The 22,002-nt window shown below is 42.0% G+C and overlaps 1 protein-coding gene across 15 annotated transcripts in view; it reads left to right on the top strand.

The window, feature by feature from the left end:
* mta1 (metastasis associated 1) overlaps nucleotides 1-22,002 on the top strand; it is a 166,994-nt gene that overhangs the window by 27,488 nt on the left and 117,504 nt on the right. For 10 of the 15 annotated variants that reach the window (XM_069917200.1, XM_069917199.1, XM_069917213.1 and 7 more), the window contains exons 2-3: nucleotides 1,096-1,163; nucleotides 9,702-9,795. In XM_069917200.1, the coding sequence (XP_069773301.1) occupies nucleotides 1,096-1,163; nucleotides 9,702-9,795 (162 nt within the window). Of the gene's footprint in view, nucleotides 1-1,095; nucleotides 1,164-8,527; nucleotides 8,630-9,701; nucleotides 9,796-22,002 lie in introns of all 15 variants that reach the window. The other 5 variants (XM_069917203.1, XM_069917202.1, XM_069917201.1 and 2 more) reach the window with 2 other exon arrangements.

Raw genomic sequence — 22,002 nt, 5'->3', positions numbered from 1 at the left:
GGAGGAGCAACACTAAATTAACATCTGGTTTTTGCTAGCCTACTCTCCATTCTCCCTCCTTTCCCTTTTGTCTTCTTTCCTCCTTCACTCTGCATTCAGAGCCATCCTCCCTCCCGCTGTCTGTTGATGTGCATTCCCTCCCTTATCCACCTATTACTGCCTATGGAACTGTGCCCCTTCCCCCAGCATTTTATTTGGGTGCCTGCCTGCATTTTGCTCACACCTTGATGAAGGGCTCAAGCCTAAAACATCAGTAATGCATATTTATCTTTGCTATATAAACTTCACTGTTTGGCCTGCTGAGTTTCTCCAGCATTGTGTTTTTATTTGAACCTAGAATTCTACTTCTCATTGACAAAAGTATTTAAGCTACCTTTTATGTTTAAATTATGTATGCAAATTGATCTGTTCTATGATCCTCACTTCAGGTGAATGCTTAGTTTTCTCGGACTCCAATATTCTGAAAGTACACCAGTAAATCCCTTCATTCTACTTAGGGCCTTCCTAAACCCCCGTTTGGACAGGTTTTAGAACACTTCATATGTACTCCCTCTTTGCCTCACTGTCTCTGTGATGCAACAAAAGTTGATCATTTTGCGTCGCGAGCAAGAATGTGTAGGATTAGAACCTCTTGTCAGTTGAATGATGGGCTTGAAACTGATATGGCTGCTGGTACATTTACCTAATTCCAACTGTTGCCATCCTCAGAATTTAAAAGGCACAGCAACAAAAAAATTCTTCTCAAACTCTCATCTCCACCGGTGGGTACGATTATTTCAATTGAGTATTTTGGTAATGCTTCCTCACTCCAGTTTTGGTCCTGCTTAAAATGGTGCTCAATGGCTAAGATAGCACTCAGTGCTTATGACAGCATAGTGCTCAATGGTTTGATATGATGGAGAACTGCCTTCCAGCTGCTGGTTAGAATCTAGGCCATATTTGTGACTTGTACTGGGATATTACAAAGGGTTCATCTCATCACATTAGTCCAAAGCAATAATTCATTGCGAATTTCCTGAGAGTTGATTGTTTAGGTGAATGTGCAAATTGATGGCATTGTGTTTCCCTATGTAAGTTTATTTTTGTTTATTTTAGACTGTGTCTTCTTTGAAAACTCTTCAAGCAATCCATTCTTAATAAGGAGAATTGAGGAACTGAACAAGGTAACTGTCCACATGCTAAAACCTTTAATTTATAGTTTGTTGAGTCAATCAAAAGGTTGCATGTTGTAGTCTTTGAGTGCCTAACCAAGAACTTAATGACTGTAGTTATTTAGGATTCACAAAAGCCATGAGTTTCCCAAGCTGTTTAATAGATTTGCAATGCCTTCCTGAAGTGCAACCATCATGTTTTGCCTTCCCTCTGATGTCACTGTTGAATATGGCATTCATGCCAAATTATAAGAATCTCATCCTCTTTGTAATTCACCCCAAGCATTTCAACTTAACTCGCGCTCAATTTATTTTCTGTGTGATAAAGAGAATCATAGAACGGCGCAACATGGAAACAGACTCTTGACCCACTTATATTAACTACAACCATAATAGTGTCTGCAGACTTTCTCGGTTCACCCTTTTGATCACACCTTTGTGATTTACCACCTACTTACATTAGTATTGATCCTTTTCTTTTATTCTCCCCACATTCTAACCCTAACCCACATGCTGGGACAATTTACAGTGGTCATTTACACCTACCAACCTGCAAGTTTTTGCGATGTGTGTGAGGAAACTGGAGCACTTGGAGAAAAGCCATGTGATTAGAGGGAAACTCCACAGAAAGTACCCAAGTCAGGGTGGAACCCTCATCTCTGGTGATGTGAGGCAGCAGTTCCAGCTGTACTGATGTGTTGCCCAGGTGTTTTCATTCTATTGTTGGGTAGGGGGATTTAAGATGGGAGATGCAATTGCTTCAGATAGTTCAACCACTGATAACAGTGAGTAACTGACAAGATGTATCAATCCTTCAGCTATTAGATTTAAGGGTATAGAGTTACTGATAACCTTTTACTTTTCCCATGAAAAAGGCCATTCAGCCGTGAGTCCTTAAGAGGAATTCACACGATCCTATTCCACCATCAACTTTACTGAAGCTGTTCTCCCTCATGTTCAACTCCTTGCTAATTCTACTGCCACCTACCTACACTAGGGAACATTTACAATAACAAATGAATTCATCAGTCAGCTTGTCATGGGGATGTGAGGGGACCCATGTTGTCTTAGAAAGGGTGCATAAGCTCCACACACATCAGAAGTCCTGATTGAACCTGGATTGTGAGGGTTATGAGTCAGTACTGTGCTGCCTGCACAATTAAAATTAGATGACTATCTAACCGTTTGGGAAATAAATAAGGAAGTAGATGGCAAAGCAGGATCAGAAGATATTTAACTGAGAGTTAAATATTGATACCAAAACTAGAGGTGGAGAGTGAAGGAGGTTAACTAAGATAACAGTGGGTATAAATCAGGGGCGAGCAACTTTTTACCATGCATGGGCCGGATGGTGTGTCAGTGGTTGAACGGTGGACTGCATTGATGCTACCATAAATGAAATGAATACGATGATGCATTTCAGGTAAGAGAAAGCATCTTCATATCTGGAAATGCACCAAAATTCACGAGCTAGTCAATAAATTGATACAATTTTTTAAAAAAATTAAATTAAAAAGGATAAAAATGAGTCACGCTGAAAACAAAATAACTAACTCAAAATAGACAGCAGAGAGAGGGGAGAATGTCACACAAAGAGAGGTGTGGGGAAGTCTCCAGAGCAAGATAGGGGGGGAAGTCTCCAGAGCAAGATAGGGGGGGAAGTCTCCAGTGCAAAGGGTGGCGGGGTATCCAGGCCGGTAGGGCGGGGGGTAGTCTCTAGCGCAGAGGGCGGAGGTAGTCTCCAGCACAGAGGGCTGCCTTCATCGACAGTGGTGTCAAGTACAAAAGTTGGGATGTATTGTTGGTCAGGCTGTGTTTGTATTTCAGTCCAAGTCGTCATACTACAGGAAGTATGTTATTAAGCTAGAGAGGGTACAGGAAAGATTGACAAGGATGTTACTTGGACTGGATTGTTTTTTTCTAAAGAAAATAAGCCTGAGGGGTGATGACCTTAATGAAGTTAAGAAAATTATGCTGGGCTGAGGAAAGATTGATTACCACAAATCTTTTGAACTGTGTAACAGAGTCCAAAACTAAAAGGCAAAAGCTTAAGGAGAAAGAGGGAAGATCTGAAGATAATCTGAGGGGCAATCTTTTCCTCAAATGGATGATGGACTTAAAGAATGAACTGCTAAAGGAAGTGGTAGAGATTTGTAGCAATGTTCTAATATCATTTGGATAGGTACATTGACAGAAAAAAAAAGAGCGGGGTAGACCATTAGACATAGGAGCAGAAAGCCCATCGAGTCTGCCCCACCATTTAATCATGAGCTGATCCATTTTCCCACTCAGCCCCACTATGGATATGTGCCAATTGCAGGCAAATGGACCAATTTTTAGATGGAAAAAGGCATGGGCATCTTGACTTTACGATTCTTGTTGTAACTTTAAAAGTTCACTGAATTCTGTGATGGTTCCCAATAAGAAAGATGTGTGTGTGTGTGTGTGTGTGTGTGTGTGTGTGTGTGTGTGTGTGTGTGTGTGTGTATGATAAAGCAGATCCCAAGCATCAAAAGGCTTGGGACAAGTTCTTGAAGACACAAGGAAGGATGTGATAATCTTCCAAGCTCTGTCATTAATTTATTATCCTTAACTTATTGATTTTGTTTCTGTTGTCACAGTTGATGCCTCATCTGCTGGGTGTTTCCTGCCTTCTTATTTTTGCAGGCAAGATGTGTACTGGTTAGAGAGGACCATTTGCAGAACAATGCTTTCACATAAAGAAAAATGATTTAAAAAATCCAATTGCTCTTTTGTTTTTGAAATTGCCAAGATAGTTGATAAGGAACATTAACTAAATTTTTTGAAAACCATTTGATAAGTGTTGCACCTCGCCAGCATAAACAGAAGGGTTAAGTTTAACTCAAAATTTATTAACTAATCATAGAATTAACTCAATAAATTTAACACCCGAACATGAGCCTTTATGGTAACTATATACTATCAACAAATATTTACAAGCTCAAAATGCCTCAAAAGAAAACTCCCAAATCAAAACTACAAATCAGTCATGTCAAGTTCGTCAGTCAAAAAGGAACAGCTTACAGAGTCTGATTGCCAGGCTTGGGATTCTTAGTTTAGTTTCACACTGGCCTCTTAGTTTGACGTGGAGACAGATGGCTGTGATCACTGTAGACTTATGACTTTCCTGTTTTGAAACCATCAACGACCATCTTTAATTTCTTCACGTGGGAATTTTCACCTATTGACCTAAGCCACTGCACGAGGTTCATGCCTCCGAGGCCCACCTTATTAACAAGTGGCCTTCTGTCACTCAAGACTTGTGGTAGTGGTAACATTTTAAATTAGTTTGATGGGCTGGAAAGATGTAGCCAAAAAATACTTTCAAATGATATAGATTGACCTGATTAAAGATCTGGGCACCCAGTCTACAACACAGGAGCTGGAGATTGGACACTCAAGAATACTCATTTGGTTTGGGGAGGGGGTGGTTTTCAGTGTGTTGATAGATAATGTGCATGCCTGGAAAATTGTGTTTTAAATGGACATTCAGTGTTGCACGTGAGACCAAAATGAATGCTCAGCATTTCGACTGCCTCTTGGGGGGGGGGGGAAATGCTTAAAAGGGGAAGAATTCTGTGCTTTTGAATGTGTGCCTCTGCAAGGATGTTTGTGCAGCTCTGCTTAACCAAATGAGAGTGTCAACGTGTCGAGATGCATTCAAAGGGCAATTGTGGTGCATTATTTTATCCTTGCACAAGATCTAGGTCAGGCTGATCTTGTCGTTACAACAAAATTTAGCCCAAGGCTTTGGTCAAAAGAAACCATTCATTGTGCATATTTGGACTCAAAATGTGCCATCTGGTCTTCCGCTGATGAGGTCAGGCTCTGAAGTTGGCCACAAGCCCAGTAGGCCAGGTAGCAAAATGATTAGGGTCCTGCATTGGAAACTCATTCTGGGCAGTCTTGCATGGAGGAAAATGATCAAATGACACAGTGTTTGGTGCAGTTTGGAGGTGTGGTGTAATTGTGTGTCGTCGAGTATTAGGATGCCAGACAGGAGGAACTTCAGAACTAACATTCTGATTGTTGGGTGAGACTACACGTAGATTAAGAAGGAGAGGGTGGTGGGGAAGATTCAGTACTACGTTGGCTGTGTGCCGGTTGAGGAGCCTTGGGCCAAGGACAGGGGCAAAGCTGGCTATTGGGGATTGGGGGGGGGGGGGGGGGGAGGAGAAGAAGAGGTCCTGAAAATTGACAGTGTGGAACATATACCATTGCAGATTCATGCATTCAAAGACACACATTTCTTTGCCTTTTAAGCACTTTTTCCACCAAAAGACAGTGGAAATGCTGGGCATTCATTTTGCTCTAACATAAGTCCAAAAGCTCTGAAATACTTCTTGCTCACTGCAGCTACACAGGCAAAATGGGAACACTAATCAATGATAAATATAATTGATCTCACTTGGGGGAGAACACAATAATAAATTTAAATGGATAGATAAGCATTCGCAGTTGCAGTTAATGAAAAACATAAGTTATGTAACAATAGTTCAGACAGATTTTTGGTCCTGGGTCAGGTTAAAGAACATAGATCATGGGACACAGCACTACAGTACAGGCCCTTCGGCCCTTGATGTTGAGTTGGCCTATATATTCCTACCAAAAAAAAGTAAACCCTCCTACCTCATAATCCTCTATTTTTCTTTCATCTATGTGCCTGTGTAAGAGTCTCCTAAATGCCCCTAATGTTGCAGCCTCCACCCCCTGGCAATGCATTCCAGGCAACCATAACTCTCCATGTAAAAATAAATAAGAAAAAAACTTATCCATGATGTCTTCCCAATTTTTCCTCCCAACAATTTGCACAGATGTCCTTTGTTTTGGCTTCTCCCACCCTGGGAAAAATGCATCTCAAAATCTTGTAGACTTCTATTGAGTCACTTCTCATCCTTCTTTCATTCCAAAGAGAAAAGTCATAGCTCTGGTAACCTTGCATCACAAGATTTATTTTCCAATCTGAGCAACATCTTAGTAAATATTCTCTGCACCCTCTCCATAACTTCCACATCCTTCTGATAATGAGGTGACCAGAACTGAGTGCATTCTAAGTGTGATCTCACCAGAGATTTGTAGAGCTGCAACATGACCTCTCAACTCTTGAACTCAATCCCCCGAATGCCAGACATTCCATAGGCTTTCTTAAAGATCCTAATAACCTGCGTGGCAACCTTGAGCCCCACTGTTTAAACTGTTAGATATCTGACTATTAACCCTATCCAAGTGCTCCTTGACTTACAATGAGGTTGTGTTCTGATAAACCCATCATAACTGGAAAAATCTTAAGTCAATAAAGAACACAGTACCACACCTACTGAACATCATAGCCTAGGCTATCTTAAAAGTGCTCAGAACACTTACTGTAGCCTACAGCTGGGCAAATGTATCTAAAACAAAGCCTTATTTTATAATTAAATGTTGAATACCTTTTATTCCACACAAAAACAATTTTTAATCATAAAATATAGCGATAATGACCATCATAACTTCGAAAAATCCAAAGTCAGACCATTCTAAGTAGAGGTGCATCTCCTCACGTTCACCCGGATTGAACTCCATCTGCCACTTTTCTGCCTAACACTGAATCCTGACTATATCCTTTTGTAACCTACAACAACCTTCAACATTATCCATCACTCTTCCAACCTTCATAACATCTGCAAACTTACTGACCCATCCTTCTGCCTCTTCTTCTAGGTCATTTATAGAAATCACAAAGACCAGGAGTCCCAGAACAGATCCCTGCCGAACTCCACTAGTCACTAACCTTTAGGCAGAATACTTTCCATCTACTCTTGCTCTCTACTTTCTACATGCAACACAAAGCCAAGAGTCCATGGATCCCCTGCCTCTTGACTTTCTGAAAGTCTCTCATGGGGAACGTTGTCAAATGCCTTACTAAAATCCATATACACCACATCTCACACCCTACTTCATTAACTTATTTTGTTACTTCCTCAAAAAACTCAATTAGGCTCATGAGGCACAGCCTTTCCCTCACAAATCCATGCTAACTATCCCTGAGAAGACTGTACTTCTCCAAATGCTCATAAATCCTGTCCATAAGAATCCTCCCCAATAGTTTGCCCACCACTGACGTAAGAGTTTTTGGTCTGTTATTTCCAAAATTCTCCCTATTTTCTTCTTTAAGCAAGGGGGACCACATTTGCCATTCTCCAATCCTCCAGCATCTCTTCTGTGGCCAATGCAAAGATCATTGCCAATGCCGCAGCTATCTCTTTTCTCCCTTCCCAAAGCAACCTGGGGTAAATCTTGTTTTTAAGAAGATCCAATACTTCCTCTTTCCTAATCTCAACATTGTCCAACACGCAAGCTTGTTCTATTTTGACCTCACCTTGACCAAGATCCTTTTCTCTGGTGAATACTGAAGCAAAGTATAATTTAGGACCTCTGCCTCCAAGTACATGTTGCCTCTTTTATCTTGTAGCAGTCCTAACTTCACTCTCAACATCCTTTTGTTCTTTACGTATGCATAGAATACCTTGGGGTTCACCTTAATCCTACTTACCAAGGCTTGTTCATGCCCTCTTCAAGCTCTCCTAAGTCCTTTCTTGGGTTCCTTCCTGGGTACCATATAATTCTCATGGGCCCTTCTTTGCTTCCTAAATCTAACATATGCTTCTTTATTCCTCAACTAGCTGACTCCCCAGTTTTGTCAACCATATTTCCCTTTTCCTACATCTTTACTCTGTCTCAGTGGGACAACCTAACCAGAACCTTGCGGAAGTGGTCCCTGAATATCCTCCACCTTAGTTCTGTGCTTTTGCTAAAGAACGTCTGTTCCCAATTTACTCTAGTAAAAACATTGAAATACAGGAGGAACTCAGTTGGTTTATTCAGCATCTGTAGGAGACAAAGATATATGGCTGATGTTTCAGTGTAGGCTATAGGCCCCCAATTTATCATGTCTGTGCGAAAGGAGGCAGGGAGTGGGGGGGAAGGTGTGGGGTGGGGGGGAAGGGTTTAACGAAAGCCAGAGAAGTTATTAATGGCGTCCAGTTGAAGAGTGCCCAGTCAGAAGATGAGATGTTATTCCTCCAATTTATGGGTGGTCATAATTCTGACATATATTCTATCTTGTCCCTTATCACATTCAATTAACACCTTTTGTTGGTCTGGTTCCTCCCCCATTGTTTGAATTTTGAGACTGATATATCCTGCTTCTATTCTGATTTTTCCTTGAAGAAGAACTCAGGCCTGAAACATCAGCAATATATCTTTGTCTCCTATAGATGCTGAAAAGACCAGCTGAATTCCTCCAGCATTTCAGTGTTTTTACTATAATCACATCATCTGCAGCTTATCATCTTTCTCCCAATTTATTCTCGCAGGGCCATCAGCTCACCTCAGCTCTGTTGACCATCAAGACCCATCTATGTTAATCCCATTCACCTCCACTGGTCCATTGCCTTGGTGATTCAAGCATTGTCCAGGTGCTTCTTTAATGTCACTGCAATAGATTTGAAATACCAATTTTTATGGGTTTTATTGTTATGAGTTGTTGTAAGAATTGTTCCAATGAAATGACTTGGGGAAGGGCAAGTGTCAGAATTTTCCTCTCATTCCTCAAGCTATTCCTCTTCCCCTTACTGCCCCAAAATGTCAAGAGGTGGTTCTTTTACCAAAAAATATTATTTGTAGTCACCTGGATAGAGTAAAGTGGAAATTCCAATGTTTCCCCAAACTGTATTGCTGTTATCACGCCCAGTTTTGGATACTCTGTTTGCAGTTTTAAACACCCAGGGAATTGTAATGAAGTGAGAAACTGAGCTACTAGTTTTTAACATATCCATCTGTTCGTTGATGTGGTTGAGCACCCACCCTCCCCACCCCCTGCCATTGCTGTGGCTATGGCTTGATGCTGTGGCTATGGCTTGATGCTGTGGCTATGGCTTGATGCTGTGGCTATGGCTTGATGCTGTGGCTATGGCTTGATGCTGTGGCTATGGCTTGATGCTGTGGCTATGGCTTGATGCTGTGGCTATGGCTTGATGCTGTGGCTATGGCTTGATGCTGTGGCTATGGCTTGATGCTGTGGCTATGGCTTGATGCTGTGGCTATGGCTTGATGCTGTGGCTATGGCTTGATGCTGTGGCTATGGCTTGATGCTGTGGCTATGGCTTGATGCTGTGGCTATGGCTTGATGCTGTGGCTATGGCTTGATGCTGTGGCTATGGCTTGATGCTGTGGCTATGGCTTGATGCTGTGGCTATGGCTTGATGCTGTGGCTATGGCTTGATGCTGTGGCTATGGCTTGATGCTGTGGCTATGGCTTGATGCTGTGGCTATGGCTTGATGCTGTGGCTATGGCTTGATACTGGGTAAGGACAAGACTGCAAATAACCTCAGAGTGGGTCAAAATTGGAATCTCTGTAGTTGAGGGAATACTTGCTAGATAATCCAGGTGTGGAGATGAGAACTCCTTGGAGGATTTGTGTTCACTGTTTCATTAACATTTAAATGTGATCTGATTCTCCTTGCTCTCCATGCTGTTCATTGTTTCAGACTGTTAATGGTAATGTGGAAGCAAAGTGTGTGTGTTTCTATCGGAGAAGAGACATTTCCAGCAGTCTCATTGCCCTCGCGGACAAACATGCAAGTAAGTCTTTTTACTTAATGTACACCTTTGATCTGATGTTGCTTGGAAACTTCCATTTTTTTTGGTGGTATTATGCCTCCTTGATACCGCACTCATTCAGATATTGCCTTAATTCCAAGAGTAGTTACCCTTCATGATTGCTGGAATTTTGCTTGTGTTCATGCTTGGACTGAAGTTTTAATAAGGTCAGGAGCCAAACTGAGAACCAGCGAGGAGGTTGTAACATAGTCCTTTCTGCTTGATACCACTTCAAGGGTAAATGTCATTTGGTTGATAATTGAGTGCAGTCCAAATATCTGCTTTCAGCTGACATGAATAACTGGGAAATGCTCCACAATGCAATTTGAGCTAATACAGGGCATCAGCACATTTGGGACCTGTTGGCTTGGTTATACCTGGAGCATTTGACTATCTCTTTGCATTACGTAGAGTGAATCTCATTGTCTTGTATCTGAGGTGAGAAGACTTCTCAGCTGGGCGTTTCTAGCTGAAAGTGGTTACAAATATTTCAGCCATGTTTCTTGCTCTCCTGATGGGATTGATGTTTGTGGATTGAAGCAAAATCAGCTTGTTTTTTTCTCTACCATTTTAGTTTCTCAGTACCATTCAGAGCACCAAACATTTCTTCCAAGTGAAGCAACGCTTCACTGGCAAATCTGAATGGTCATTTATTGCACCATGTACGCCTGGTGCAGTCTCCTCTGCATTGGGGAAACCAGATACAGATTGTGGGATTGGTTCATCAAGCTCCTTTGCTCCATTCACTGCAAATGCCAGGATCTCCAGCCATTTTAATTCCAAATCCCATTCTCATACTGACGTTTCCATGGCCTATTCTACTGTCAGGCTGAGGCTACACATAAATTAGAAGAACAACGCCTCAATATTCTGGTTTGGCAGTCTTCAACTAGACGTATCCGCATTGACTTCCCTTGTTTTCTAGCCCCTCTCTTGCATTTTCTGTTTCCTCTGGGCCCTTCCTTCTTTTCTTCCTCCTTTTCCCTCTGCTGCTCTCTTGACCAGCTCATCACCCACACCTTACTTGCTCTAACTCCCCACCTCCTTCCTTTTTATTTTCTACTGTCCCATCAAAGTGAATCTTCCTCTGTCTTCTGCCTCTTCTATCATCTTCCAGCTTTTTAAATTTCACCCACCTTTTTTCTCCCGCCACCTGTATTTACCTATTACTTGCCAGCTCATTCTCCTCCCCTTCCCCAACCCCCAGTCCCCTCTATTCTGGTTTCTGCCTTCTTTCTTCCCAGACCTGATGAAAAGTTTCAGCCTGAAATGTTGACTTATATATTGCCTTCCATGGATGCTCTGCAACCTGCTGAGTTCCTCCAGCATTTTGTGTGTTGCTCCAGTTTTCTAGCATCTGCTGCCTCTCTTGTTTTCCATCTTTGCCAGAGATTTGAACCAATGATTGTTTCTCTTTCGGCAGGTCAACAGCATCTGTGGAGTGTTTCCAGAATACTGTGTTTCATCCTCCTCTTGTTGGATCCTCTTGCATATTAATGATGCTATACAAATCATAATTGTTGTTGGTTTAGGGATATAGTTCAGGTAAATGCTTGGGGCACTGGACTCGTTCTAGATTAGGATTTTATAAGATGGACTGAATACTTTTGATCATAATGAGGGGATGTAGCCTACAAATTTTGGGGAGTAGATTTAGGATGGAAATGAGGAACTCCTTTTCCCAGAAACTAATGAGTCTGTGGAATTCTCTGCTCAAGACTGCAGTAGAGCCTCATTAAACATATTTAAGATGCAGTTGGATTGATTTTTGCTTTGTTTTAAAGGTTATGGGGAAGAGGTAGATAGGTGAAGCTGAGTCCATGGCCAGATCAGCTTATGATATTATTAAATGATGGAGCAGGCTCGATGGGTCAGATGGCCCACTCCTGCTCCAATTTCTTATGTTCTCGTGTAAGTCTTAAGACCCATATCTTCCTGGTACTGTCAAGAATGGCTAAGCCCTGGTATGGAAAAGCAAGGCAAAGAATCCAAGAAGACTCAAGTTCAGAAAGCCTGGAATAGCATGCAACAGTTGAACAGAAAATAGTGCGGCAAAAGCAGGAATTAGGAGGAGAGTCTGTATCCCTGTACTCTCTAATACTCTTTCATCCTTTGATGACATGTCTCTAGCTGTTTCCAACTATTCTTTCATACAAAAAAATATCTGCTGATATTTTATAAAATATCAGACAACATCCATGCATAGAAATGGACAGTCAACATTTTGCATCAAATCCCTGCTTCAGGACTGACTTGTTTCTTCCACAGATGTTGCATGAACTGCTGAATTCCTCCAGCAGTTTGCTTTGTGCTCTAGATTCCAGCATCTGCAATCTCTTGTATCTCTATTTTGTATAGTTCCCACATCATATTTCATGTTTCAGTCATAAAGTTTTCTGCTTCCGCCGTAACTATCCTGCAACTTTCTGGTATCTATGGATTGCACTCTTGAAATCTTTCAATTCCTCCATGTTGTGCAGTATTTTACCATTTATTCCGGATTTCCCTGCCTTTTTTGTCCTCTCCAAATTTATAAATTCCAGTTTCTGATTAACTTTTTAATGCATTATTACATGACAATAAAAGGAACCTTGAACTTGCAGTTGCCACTTCTCTGATTGCTTACCACCCTGACATATGCAACATTTTTCCTCGGTCTCCATCATTTTATTTGCTTTCACTATCATGGCTGCTGTTTATTGGTCTTGTGATAATTGTTTGTGTTCTGCCGTCTGAAACAATGTAGCACTTTCCCATAATGTTATCGGGAGGGAGTTCAAAGATAGAGAACCAACAGTGATGAAGAAATGGTGATTTATTTATCAATGAACAGGGGCAAACATTTAGGTGATGATGTTCTCCTGTCCCTGCTGTCCTTGTCCTGATTCCAAAAATCAGAGGTATGGGAGGTGCTGTCAGGGCAGTGCAAGCGAGCAACTGTAGCCCCTTTCACACTTGCCAGTGATCCCAGGAATCGAATGCCAATCAACCTTTAAAGTGGCAAGTGTGAAAGCAAAATCAGCTCAATGCCGGCTTCAGGTGATGTCATCTCACACCGGGGATTACCAGCCTCTACTCCTAGTACAATCCCTGCTGTCTGCAGACACCGGCATTGAGATCAGGAGAATATGAAACGGGCAATTGCATTGCAGGCACTTCCTATTAAAGATAGACCAGACAAAACTTTGAGGTTAAACCCTTACAATTGTGAAAGCTTTCAGCGTCCCAGTTAGGAGTGGTCCAGTGTGAAAGGCCAAACCCCCATTCCTATCCTGGGACACTGAATGGTAGATTTAGTGGGATGCAAGTGTTGAAAGGGGCTTAAATTTTGTAGCTGGGACACAAAACAGTCAAAGCGCTCAGTCAATGGAGGAAATGAGCATGGTAAAGGACAGAGATCCAGTCGAGTGGCTGTGTTGTAATGGATGTGTTGAGTGTCTTTTGTGTTTTTGCAGCTGCTCTCTTCAGAGCAAGTGGGGAGTATGAGTGTTCCTGAGTGGATGCATGGAAATCTTGGGATAAGACAGGCTCACCTCATGTTGCCTCTGGAATTGAGATCTTTGGACCACAATTAGATCAAGGCAATGATGAGACCGTAAACTAAGTGAATCTGCAGAAGTCCTACTGAAAGTGTGATCAGGTTATTGGTTGTTTGACAGCACTGCCAATATCACCTTTCCTCACTTTTCTGCTGATTCTGGAACATAATTCACCAAGTTTGCTTTGTCCTGCTATTTTGTGAGCAGAATACACTTGAACAATTTCCCCCTCCAAGGACAGGATTCCCCATGTCCTCTACTACTACCCCATCAGCCTCCACATCCAGTGTATTATCCTCTGCACTTACAACATGATCTCACCACCAGACACATCTTCGCCTCTCTGCATTCAGCAGGGATCACTCCCTCAAGGATTCTCTCGTCCATTCATCCCTTCCAACTAGTTGCCTCCTCAGTACCTATTACAGTGGCTGCAGGAAGTGAATCTGCAGAGATCATTTACTACATCCACTGCTCCTATTGTGGCCTCCTCTACGTCAGAGAGACTGGACGAAGACTGGGAGATCGCTTCGTTGAGCACCTGAGCTCTGCAATAACTGGGACCTTCCAGAGTCCAACTATTTTAACATGTCTATCCATGGCAACATATACTGCCAAACTGAGGCCACCTGCAAATTGGAGGGACAACACCTAACATTCCGTCTCTCCAACTAGACGGCATTAACATTGATTTCTCCAATTTCTGTTCGGTTCACCCTCCCCTGTCTCTCTTTTCCTGTTCCTTTCTCCTTTCCTCCAGTTCTAACCCCTTTCCCTCTCCATTGAAAGAGCTACCCCTACCTCCATCACTTTTCTCTCTTCTCCCTCTCACCAATATCTACCTTTGACTTCTTAACTGTTAGCCTAAACTCTACCCCTGCCCCTTCACTCCTCTCTGCTCCTCCCCCCACCTTTTTTTCCAGACTCCTTCATGGTTTTTGCTCATTCCTTGATGGTTACCTTTGCTTCCTATAGATGCTGCGTAACCTGCTGACTTGCTCAAGCATTTTTGTGATTTGCATGACAATCAGAGCATCTGCAGACTTTCCTGTTGAACTAAATTTTCCTACATAGGCAGGTAAATGCCAGTGTTGTAATTGTGCTTGTAATCTTCATGTCATTTGGCCACATGCATGGCTTGTTGTGGAGTACAAGTCTTCAGTGCTGCAGCTGGGATGTGGTCTGGTCCCACAGCCTTTGTTGCATCCAGTGTTTGCATCTGTTTCTTGACATCACATGGGGTGAATGGAATTGACTGAAAACTGGTGGAGATCTCGGCAGAAAGCTGAAGTGAAACAAAGTGCTAAAATCTCGTTATGGATGCGACAGCCTTCTGTTTGGTCGTCAAGTGCTGGATGTTGCTGTCAGGAAAGATGGGGATCTCCCTGTTAGCTTTTTAGGACGAACCAACAGGTCAGGTACCATCCGTAGGAGGCAATAGATGAGGGTTTTTCTCAGCAAGAATAGCAAGAAACTAGCTGAAGCCTGAATAAAAGGGTGGAGGGGAATGGGGAGGAGCGCAGAGTGATAGGGGAATACAGGTGAGAAGAGGAGGAGAACGGGTCCAAACAATTTGATTCATCTTGGTCCATTTCCAACCTGTTGCCAGCCCAGTATGGGGAAGCTCTTTCCTTCACGATTCTGTCAGAGAATTAACCATTATACTCGTGGTGATGACCATTGAAGCTCTCACCCAGAGTGCATTCTGTTCTACTCCTGCTGCTTCATTCAACAGGGAGGAGAACTGATTGATACGCTGATGGAGAACAATCATCAGGAAGAGGTTTGTTTAATCATGTTGGACCTGGTGCCATGAGACATGCCTGTATACCACTTGGTAAGTGGGATGGGATGCAGTCAGGGGTTGTAATGGAAAAGTGTGGCACATCGTCTTTCAGGTATATCAATGGCGGGCTACTGGCTGACTAGTCTATGGGATAGCTTTCCCAATTTAGATTAGATTCATACAAGCTGGGAGCAATTTTTACTATGTTGCAGTTTAATGCCCAGGTCTATTTTTATTCCTTTTTTATAGCAGTTTGACACATTATCCAGCTTGGTGAATTCACAGGCCAGTCAAGAGTCAACTGGATTTTTACAGGTCTGATGTATTTATTTTATTGCAAAGGTTGTAACAGGTAAGGTAGATGAATTTGGAGCCTTGATTAGCATATGGAACTATGTTATAGACATGACAGAAACCTGGTTGAGCGAAGGGCAAGTCTGACAGCTCAATGTTACAGATTACAGATGTTTTGGACGTGATAGAGAAGGGTGGATATGAAAAGTGGTCGGGCAATTGCATTACTGATCAGGGAGCATGTCACAGATGCTGTGAGGACCTCTTGGAGGGCTCATCCAGGAAGTTAAAAGAGTGCTGTCACTATGGTGGGCTCTTGAGGAACAGATATGCAGGCAGTTCATGGATAGATGCAATAACAACAGAAATCTTTGTATCCTCTGTAACCACAGGTGAGATCTCAGAAGACTGGAAGAGAGCCAACATTTGCCGTTTGTTTGAAAAGGGTAACAAGGATTGCATCAGTGGTGGGGAAATTATTGGAGAATGGTGTTAGAGATGGGATTTACTCTTTTTAAATGTTAAATTTTTTTGAATATTTTAATTTTCATCAATAAAAAAGAAACTATCACACATTTCTTCATTATTTACAAATATCCACTAACTAATTACAAACATGTGATATTACCCCCTCCCTCTCCCCCCACACCCCCAATAAAGAAAAATTCCTGGAAGGAATGATTTAAAGCAGCCACTGGTCAGGCCCTATTTGTTTGGACCATCCACAAAAAAAACTAAGAGAGAACTAGATGTTGAATAATTTACACGTTAAATTATGCCCCCTTGCTGGGAAGAGTCGAGGAGGACTTAGAGGTGGATGCCCCTGCCTATCACTCTGGTAGGCAGGGTCAACTGCATCAAAATGAATGTGTTGCCAAGATTCCAATATCTTTTCTAAACATTGCTTGTGCTGTTGCCCCAGGATTTCTTCAAACAGTTATCACATATGGTTAGGAAGTTTCTTTGGAATGGTAAGGTACCAAGAGTGTCTATGGAAAAATTAACATTGTGGGTAACAAGATTCTGGACATCTGGCTCCATAATGGAGTCAGGTGTATAGAGGACTGTTACAAGCAAGGGCAATTAATGTCGTTTGAACAGCTTAAAAATAAATATGATTTACTGAATAAAAGATTCCACTGCTATCTTCAAATAAGATATGGTCCTACCTTGTTGCAGTAGCATAGAGGCCCTGATTCGAAGGGGATCAGCAAGAAATTTATTTCAGCAAAGTATTACCTGTTCCAGTCAGAGGGACCCAAACTGGGCCTTCATTAAGTCGAGAGAAAGATGGGAGTCGGACTTAGGTATTACAATTGATGAGAGGTGCTGGTCCGATCTGTGCCAGGAAAGTATGACCACGGTCGTTAATGCAAGGTACAGGCTGGTCCAGTATAACCTTTTGCACCAGTTGTACATACCGCCTCAGAAAATCCATAGATCAAAGCCAGAACTCCCGGACAAATGGTTCAGGTGTGGTGTTGCATCTGGGTCGTTTGTACATGCAACCTGGTCACATGCCAAGGTGAAGTCCTTTTGGGTGGATCTAGGCCAAGTCCTGGAAAAAATTATAGGTAAACAGTTCCCTCAGGACCCAGAGGTGTTCCTGGTGGGGAATATAATGGACATAAGGCTGACAATGAAGCTGTCCAAATTTTAAATCCAGTTTGTGTTAATCGCATTGGCAGTGGCCAGGAAGTCCATTGCAGTGACCTGGAAGTCCGACTCTATTCTTAGTATCGAGCGATGGAACGAGGAAATGCAAAGTTGCGTTCCCCTGGAGAAAATAACTTACAATCTGAAAAAGAAGTACAACACCTTTCGGAAGATTTGGCAGCCATACATGCACAACATAGGAGCATGGAAGTGATTGTTCTACCGTTACCTGCTGCAGCTCCCTCTCTCCTGCACTGATCCCGATCAAGGAAAGTCAAGAATGAGCACCGACCCAGAAGCTGCCCGTTGAGCCGTGATAGTCCCTGTTTCTTTTCTCCTTTTTATTATTTATATTCTTATTCATTTCCTTAATGTTAGTGTTTGTTATTGTTATCGACATTGTAGCATGAATGAATTGTTTAGTTTTAATTATATATATATATATATATATATATACATATATAGTCATAGTGAAAAGGAATATATGTACATGTATAGGAGATTGTGAACTGCCATCGTTGGCAGGTCGCGGTATATGACAAGCCTGTATGAAAATTATAAATAAAATATTTTTAAAAAAGAGAGAACTAGGTGTGGTGTTGGTGCTTCCAATGGACCCCTGGAGAAGCAGTGGAGCCACCCCCTTATATAATTTCTTTATTAATCCACCTCCTGGTATTTTCGTCAGGGTGTGGCTACAGTTGTGCTCCTATGTGCATCATATATGGTTGCCGTATTCTGACGAAGGTGCTGTGTTGGTTTCAAAGGTTATACATGATTTTTTTTCCCATATGAATATAGCTGTGAACCTCTGTAGTCCACTGACTGATAAGGAGAGGGGAGTCAGACTTCCAGATCATCGCTATATATTTTTTTGCCTCAAACAAAGCAACTAATATGAATTGAATTTGGATAATTTGTAGCTTATGTCCATAAGGTTTCCCAAAAGATACAGCATTGGGTTCGGTGAGAAGGCTGCTAAAAGTATCCTGGTTAGTATATTAGCCAAATCCTGCCAAAATAGGCCTACCTTTACACAGGACCAGGTTGCATGAACAAACACTCTCACCACCATCCCACACCTAAAGCATGTCACCTACACTCCGGTTTCGCCTTATGGATCTTTAGCATTGTGAGGTAGAGCTGGTGCAAGAAGTTGTATTGAACCAATCTATATCTAGAATTAATCACTGCTGTCACACTGTTTCTACACCAGTCCAACCAACATCTCTCATTAATTGTGATGCCCAAGTCCAACTCCCATCTTTCCCTTGATCTAAATTTTAAATATTTTAAAAATTTACATTTAAAAATTTTTTAGACCTACTGCCACCCAATTAACTCCACCCCAAGTCAGGGAATATCTAGGATATGGCCCAGGACGCCATATCAAAAAGGGGAGCGCGCCACTTAAAATAAAGGCCACTTGAAGGGAGGCTCCCCACCCCGGCTGAGCGCCGCCATCACTATCCCAGACATACAAGGAACACATTCCTGTTTCTTCCACAACTGGTACACTTATCCTCCTTCCTTGCCCTAGTGTTCACAATGTGGCAGCCATCAAGGCCAGGTCTCGCGAGACCACCTCCTTGTCCGCTGTTTATTTTGACACATTGGGTACCCCTGCCATAGGCAATATTTTGTGTAGATATGCCTCTGCCCCGGTACGTTTCGAACAATGGGATGAAACCAGAGCTGCCAGGGAAAACCCACACAGACATGGGGAGAACATACAAATTCCTTACAGCGTGGAATTTGTACCTCGGTCCTGATCACTGACGCTGTAAAAGCTTTGTGCTAACCGCAATGCATGGTCTTATTCAGGAAAGTCAACAGGGAGGTCCTGTCTCAAAAATTTGATTGTGTTTTGATGAAGTGACAAGGCTGATTGATGAGGATAGGGCAGTGGATGTTATCTACGTGGACTTTAGTAAAGCACTCGTGGTAGTCTAATCTAGAAGATTTGGAGCTGACACTTGAATTTTGTATTGACCATTATTGCCAATAATGTGTTCTTCTGGCCCATTCCACATTTTAAAGAAGAGTTTTCTGTAAATTTACTTTGTGCTGTGGTGAGTCTGTAAGTTGGACACAAAGTTGGCTTCATCATAAAAGATGGAGGATAGTGTTGAAGGGGTGTTTCTCTGACTGGGGATTTGTGACTGGTAATAATAATCCATAAAAGTCAGTGTTGCTTGATAGACATAAGATCTGGATAAAAATGTAGGGGTAAAACACAGGATTCTGTTGACACCATGGTTAAGTGAAAAAACACACAAATGCTGGAGAAACTTAGCAGGTCAAACTGCTTTTATGAAGCAAAGGTGAAGATACATCACCAATGTTTCGGGATAAAAATGTAGGTGATCTGGTGAGTGATTTTGCAGATAAAATTAAAATTGTCATAGTAGATAATGAAGGCATCAGATGATGTAGCAGGCTGGCTGGAAAAATGGCAGAGTGTAATCTGGACAAGTGTGAGATAGAACATTTTGGGAGGTCAAATAAAAGAAAAAAGTGTACAGAAAATGGGGGAGATCCTTGGGAGCATTCATGTACATGAGGTTTTTCAGGTGCAAGTCTATAATCCTTGAAAGTGACAACATAAGTAGATACGGTGATAAAGAAGCCTGATCAGTCAGGGCACTGCATATAACAGTTGGAAGGAAACAATGCAGATATACAGAAGTTCAAGTAGGCCACCTTTAGAGTACTGTGTACACTTCTGATCACTGCATCACAGGAAGCATACATGGATGTTGTAGGATTAGAGAGTAATATTTTCAGGAATGGTTGGACGTACAGCACAGTTATAGGCCCTTTTGGCCCATGAGCCATGCCACCTAATTACACCCAATTAACCTATGTTTTGACTGGTGGGAGGAAACCGGAACAACCTGAGGAAACCCCCACAGATATGGTGAGAACATACAAACTCCTTACAGACAAATCCGGCTTCGAACCCAGGTTGCTGGTGCTGTAACAGTGTTGTGCCAACCACTACAAGAGGCATATACAAGATAGACGAGAGTATTAACCTCAGGGTGGAAATTGTGTAGGTTTATGGTGAGACAGGAGAAAGTTTAAAGGAGATTTGTGAGGAAGGATTTTTTTTTACACAGAGCAAGGTAGGTACTTCCTCAATTTCTTCATTCATGAAAAACAGTCCCGGCCTATCCTCTCATAACTCAAGCTCACCAGGGTGTTTCTGCACCCTTTCTAGCTGAATTACCCTGCAGTACATTGACCAGAACTGCACACAATATTCCACTATCTCATCAATATCTTGTGCAGATGCTTTCACAACTCTTATACCCATTGAAGATATGAATGCATATTCACCACCTTGTCTACCTGTATGGCCATTTTCAGGGTAATAGGTGTTTCTATCCTTTGATCATTTTGTTCTACAATGCTCCCCAAGGCCCTATCCTGCTCTAGTTTAACTTGCAAAATACATTGGTGAATTACACTTGGTGAATTAAATTCATCGCTATTCCTTTGCCCACTTTTCCAGTTAATCTCGATCCTTTTGTAACTTCAGACAACCTTCATGTCATTAATTTTGGTGTCATCTGCAAACTCTCAAATTGTGTCACCTATGTTCTCATTTAAATCGCTAGTAAATGTGACAAACAACAAAGGATTCGGCTCTGATCCTTGCAGCACACCACTTGTCACAGGACTCCGATCTGAAAACAAATCCCTTTACTGCCACCCCCTGCCTCCTTCCACCAAGCTAATTTTGTATCCAATTGGCGAGCTAGATCATTCTGGATTCCATGTGATCTCATGTTCCCGACCAGCCTACCACACAGGACCTTGTCAGAAGCTTTGCTAATGTTGATGATGTAAGCTGCCTAGCCCTTGTCATTCCTCTTTGTCACTTCAGAATAATATCAAATTTTTCCATGCAAAAGCCATGATGACCATCCCTAATCAGTCCGTGCCTTTCAAATGCTAGTGGATCCTTCTCATGATATTAGCATCACTGGCCTGTAGTCACCCAACCACAGTCTTCCTATACGTGTAAAATTAGTTAACTTCTGCTGACATCCCACCCCCCACCCCCCCCCCCCCCCCCAAGTATTCCAGTAGTTAATCTGTGGCTGAGGAAAATTCAAAATCTCTCCCAGAGCTCAGAACCTGGTTAATGTAACTTCAACATTGCCATGATAGGATCTTGCACCGGTATCACTGGATTGCTTATCCAGGTCTCAGTAATTTGCTCTAGTTCCTACTGTGGTTGACTTGTTTAATTATTACCATCCTCTCTTTCTTCGTGTATGTTTTAATCTCTTTGAGATACAACACAAGTCAAGTGGAATCCCACTGGACTTGGTTCCCTGATACTAAAGGACTGAACATTATCCTTGGCTTCCTGACGAGAGGGGGCCTGCTGAAGAAAAATTCATAGAAGGTGTTGGCTTTGCTTTTCTGCAGCATATGGGCTGGAAGTATATTGGAGCCAGGTTCAAAAATGCTCTTCTAAAGGGACATGGATAATTACTTGAAGAGGAAAAGCTATATACTGCTCAGAAGGATTTGTGTGTCAAAATTTTTATGACCACCATGATTGATTGGCTTTCTTTCATGTTGCATTTTGCTCTCATTTTTTATTGCTGTTTGTTTATATCTGTATTTGCACAGTTTGTTTACAGTTGTCAGATCCTGACATTTACAGTTACTGGTCTATAGATTTGCTAAGCCCAGCCTGCAGAAAAAAGAATATCGGGGTTGTATGTGATGTCATGTATGTACGCTGATAATAATTTGAACTTTGAATATATTATGGTTCTATGAACAACTGAATTATTATAAATCTGTCTTTACAAGAATAGGGAGAGAACAAGCTGTGTGGATTGTGGTCTTTCTTTGTCTGTCATGAAAGAAATAAGATGCAGAAAAATGGCA

Source organism: Narcine bancroftii, chromosome 2 (assembly GCF_036971445.1).
Source record: "Narcine bancroftii isolate sNarBan1 chromosome 2, sNarBan1.hap1, whole genome shotgun sequence".
Lineage (NCBI taxonomy): Eukaryota > Metazoa > Chordata > Chondrichthyes > Torpediniformes > Narcinidae > Narcine > Narcine bancroftii.
Note: the sequence above shows the minus strand (reverse complement) of the source record. Positions and strands in the feature narration are given on the sequence as shown.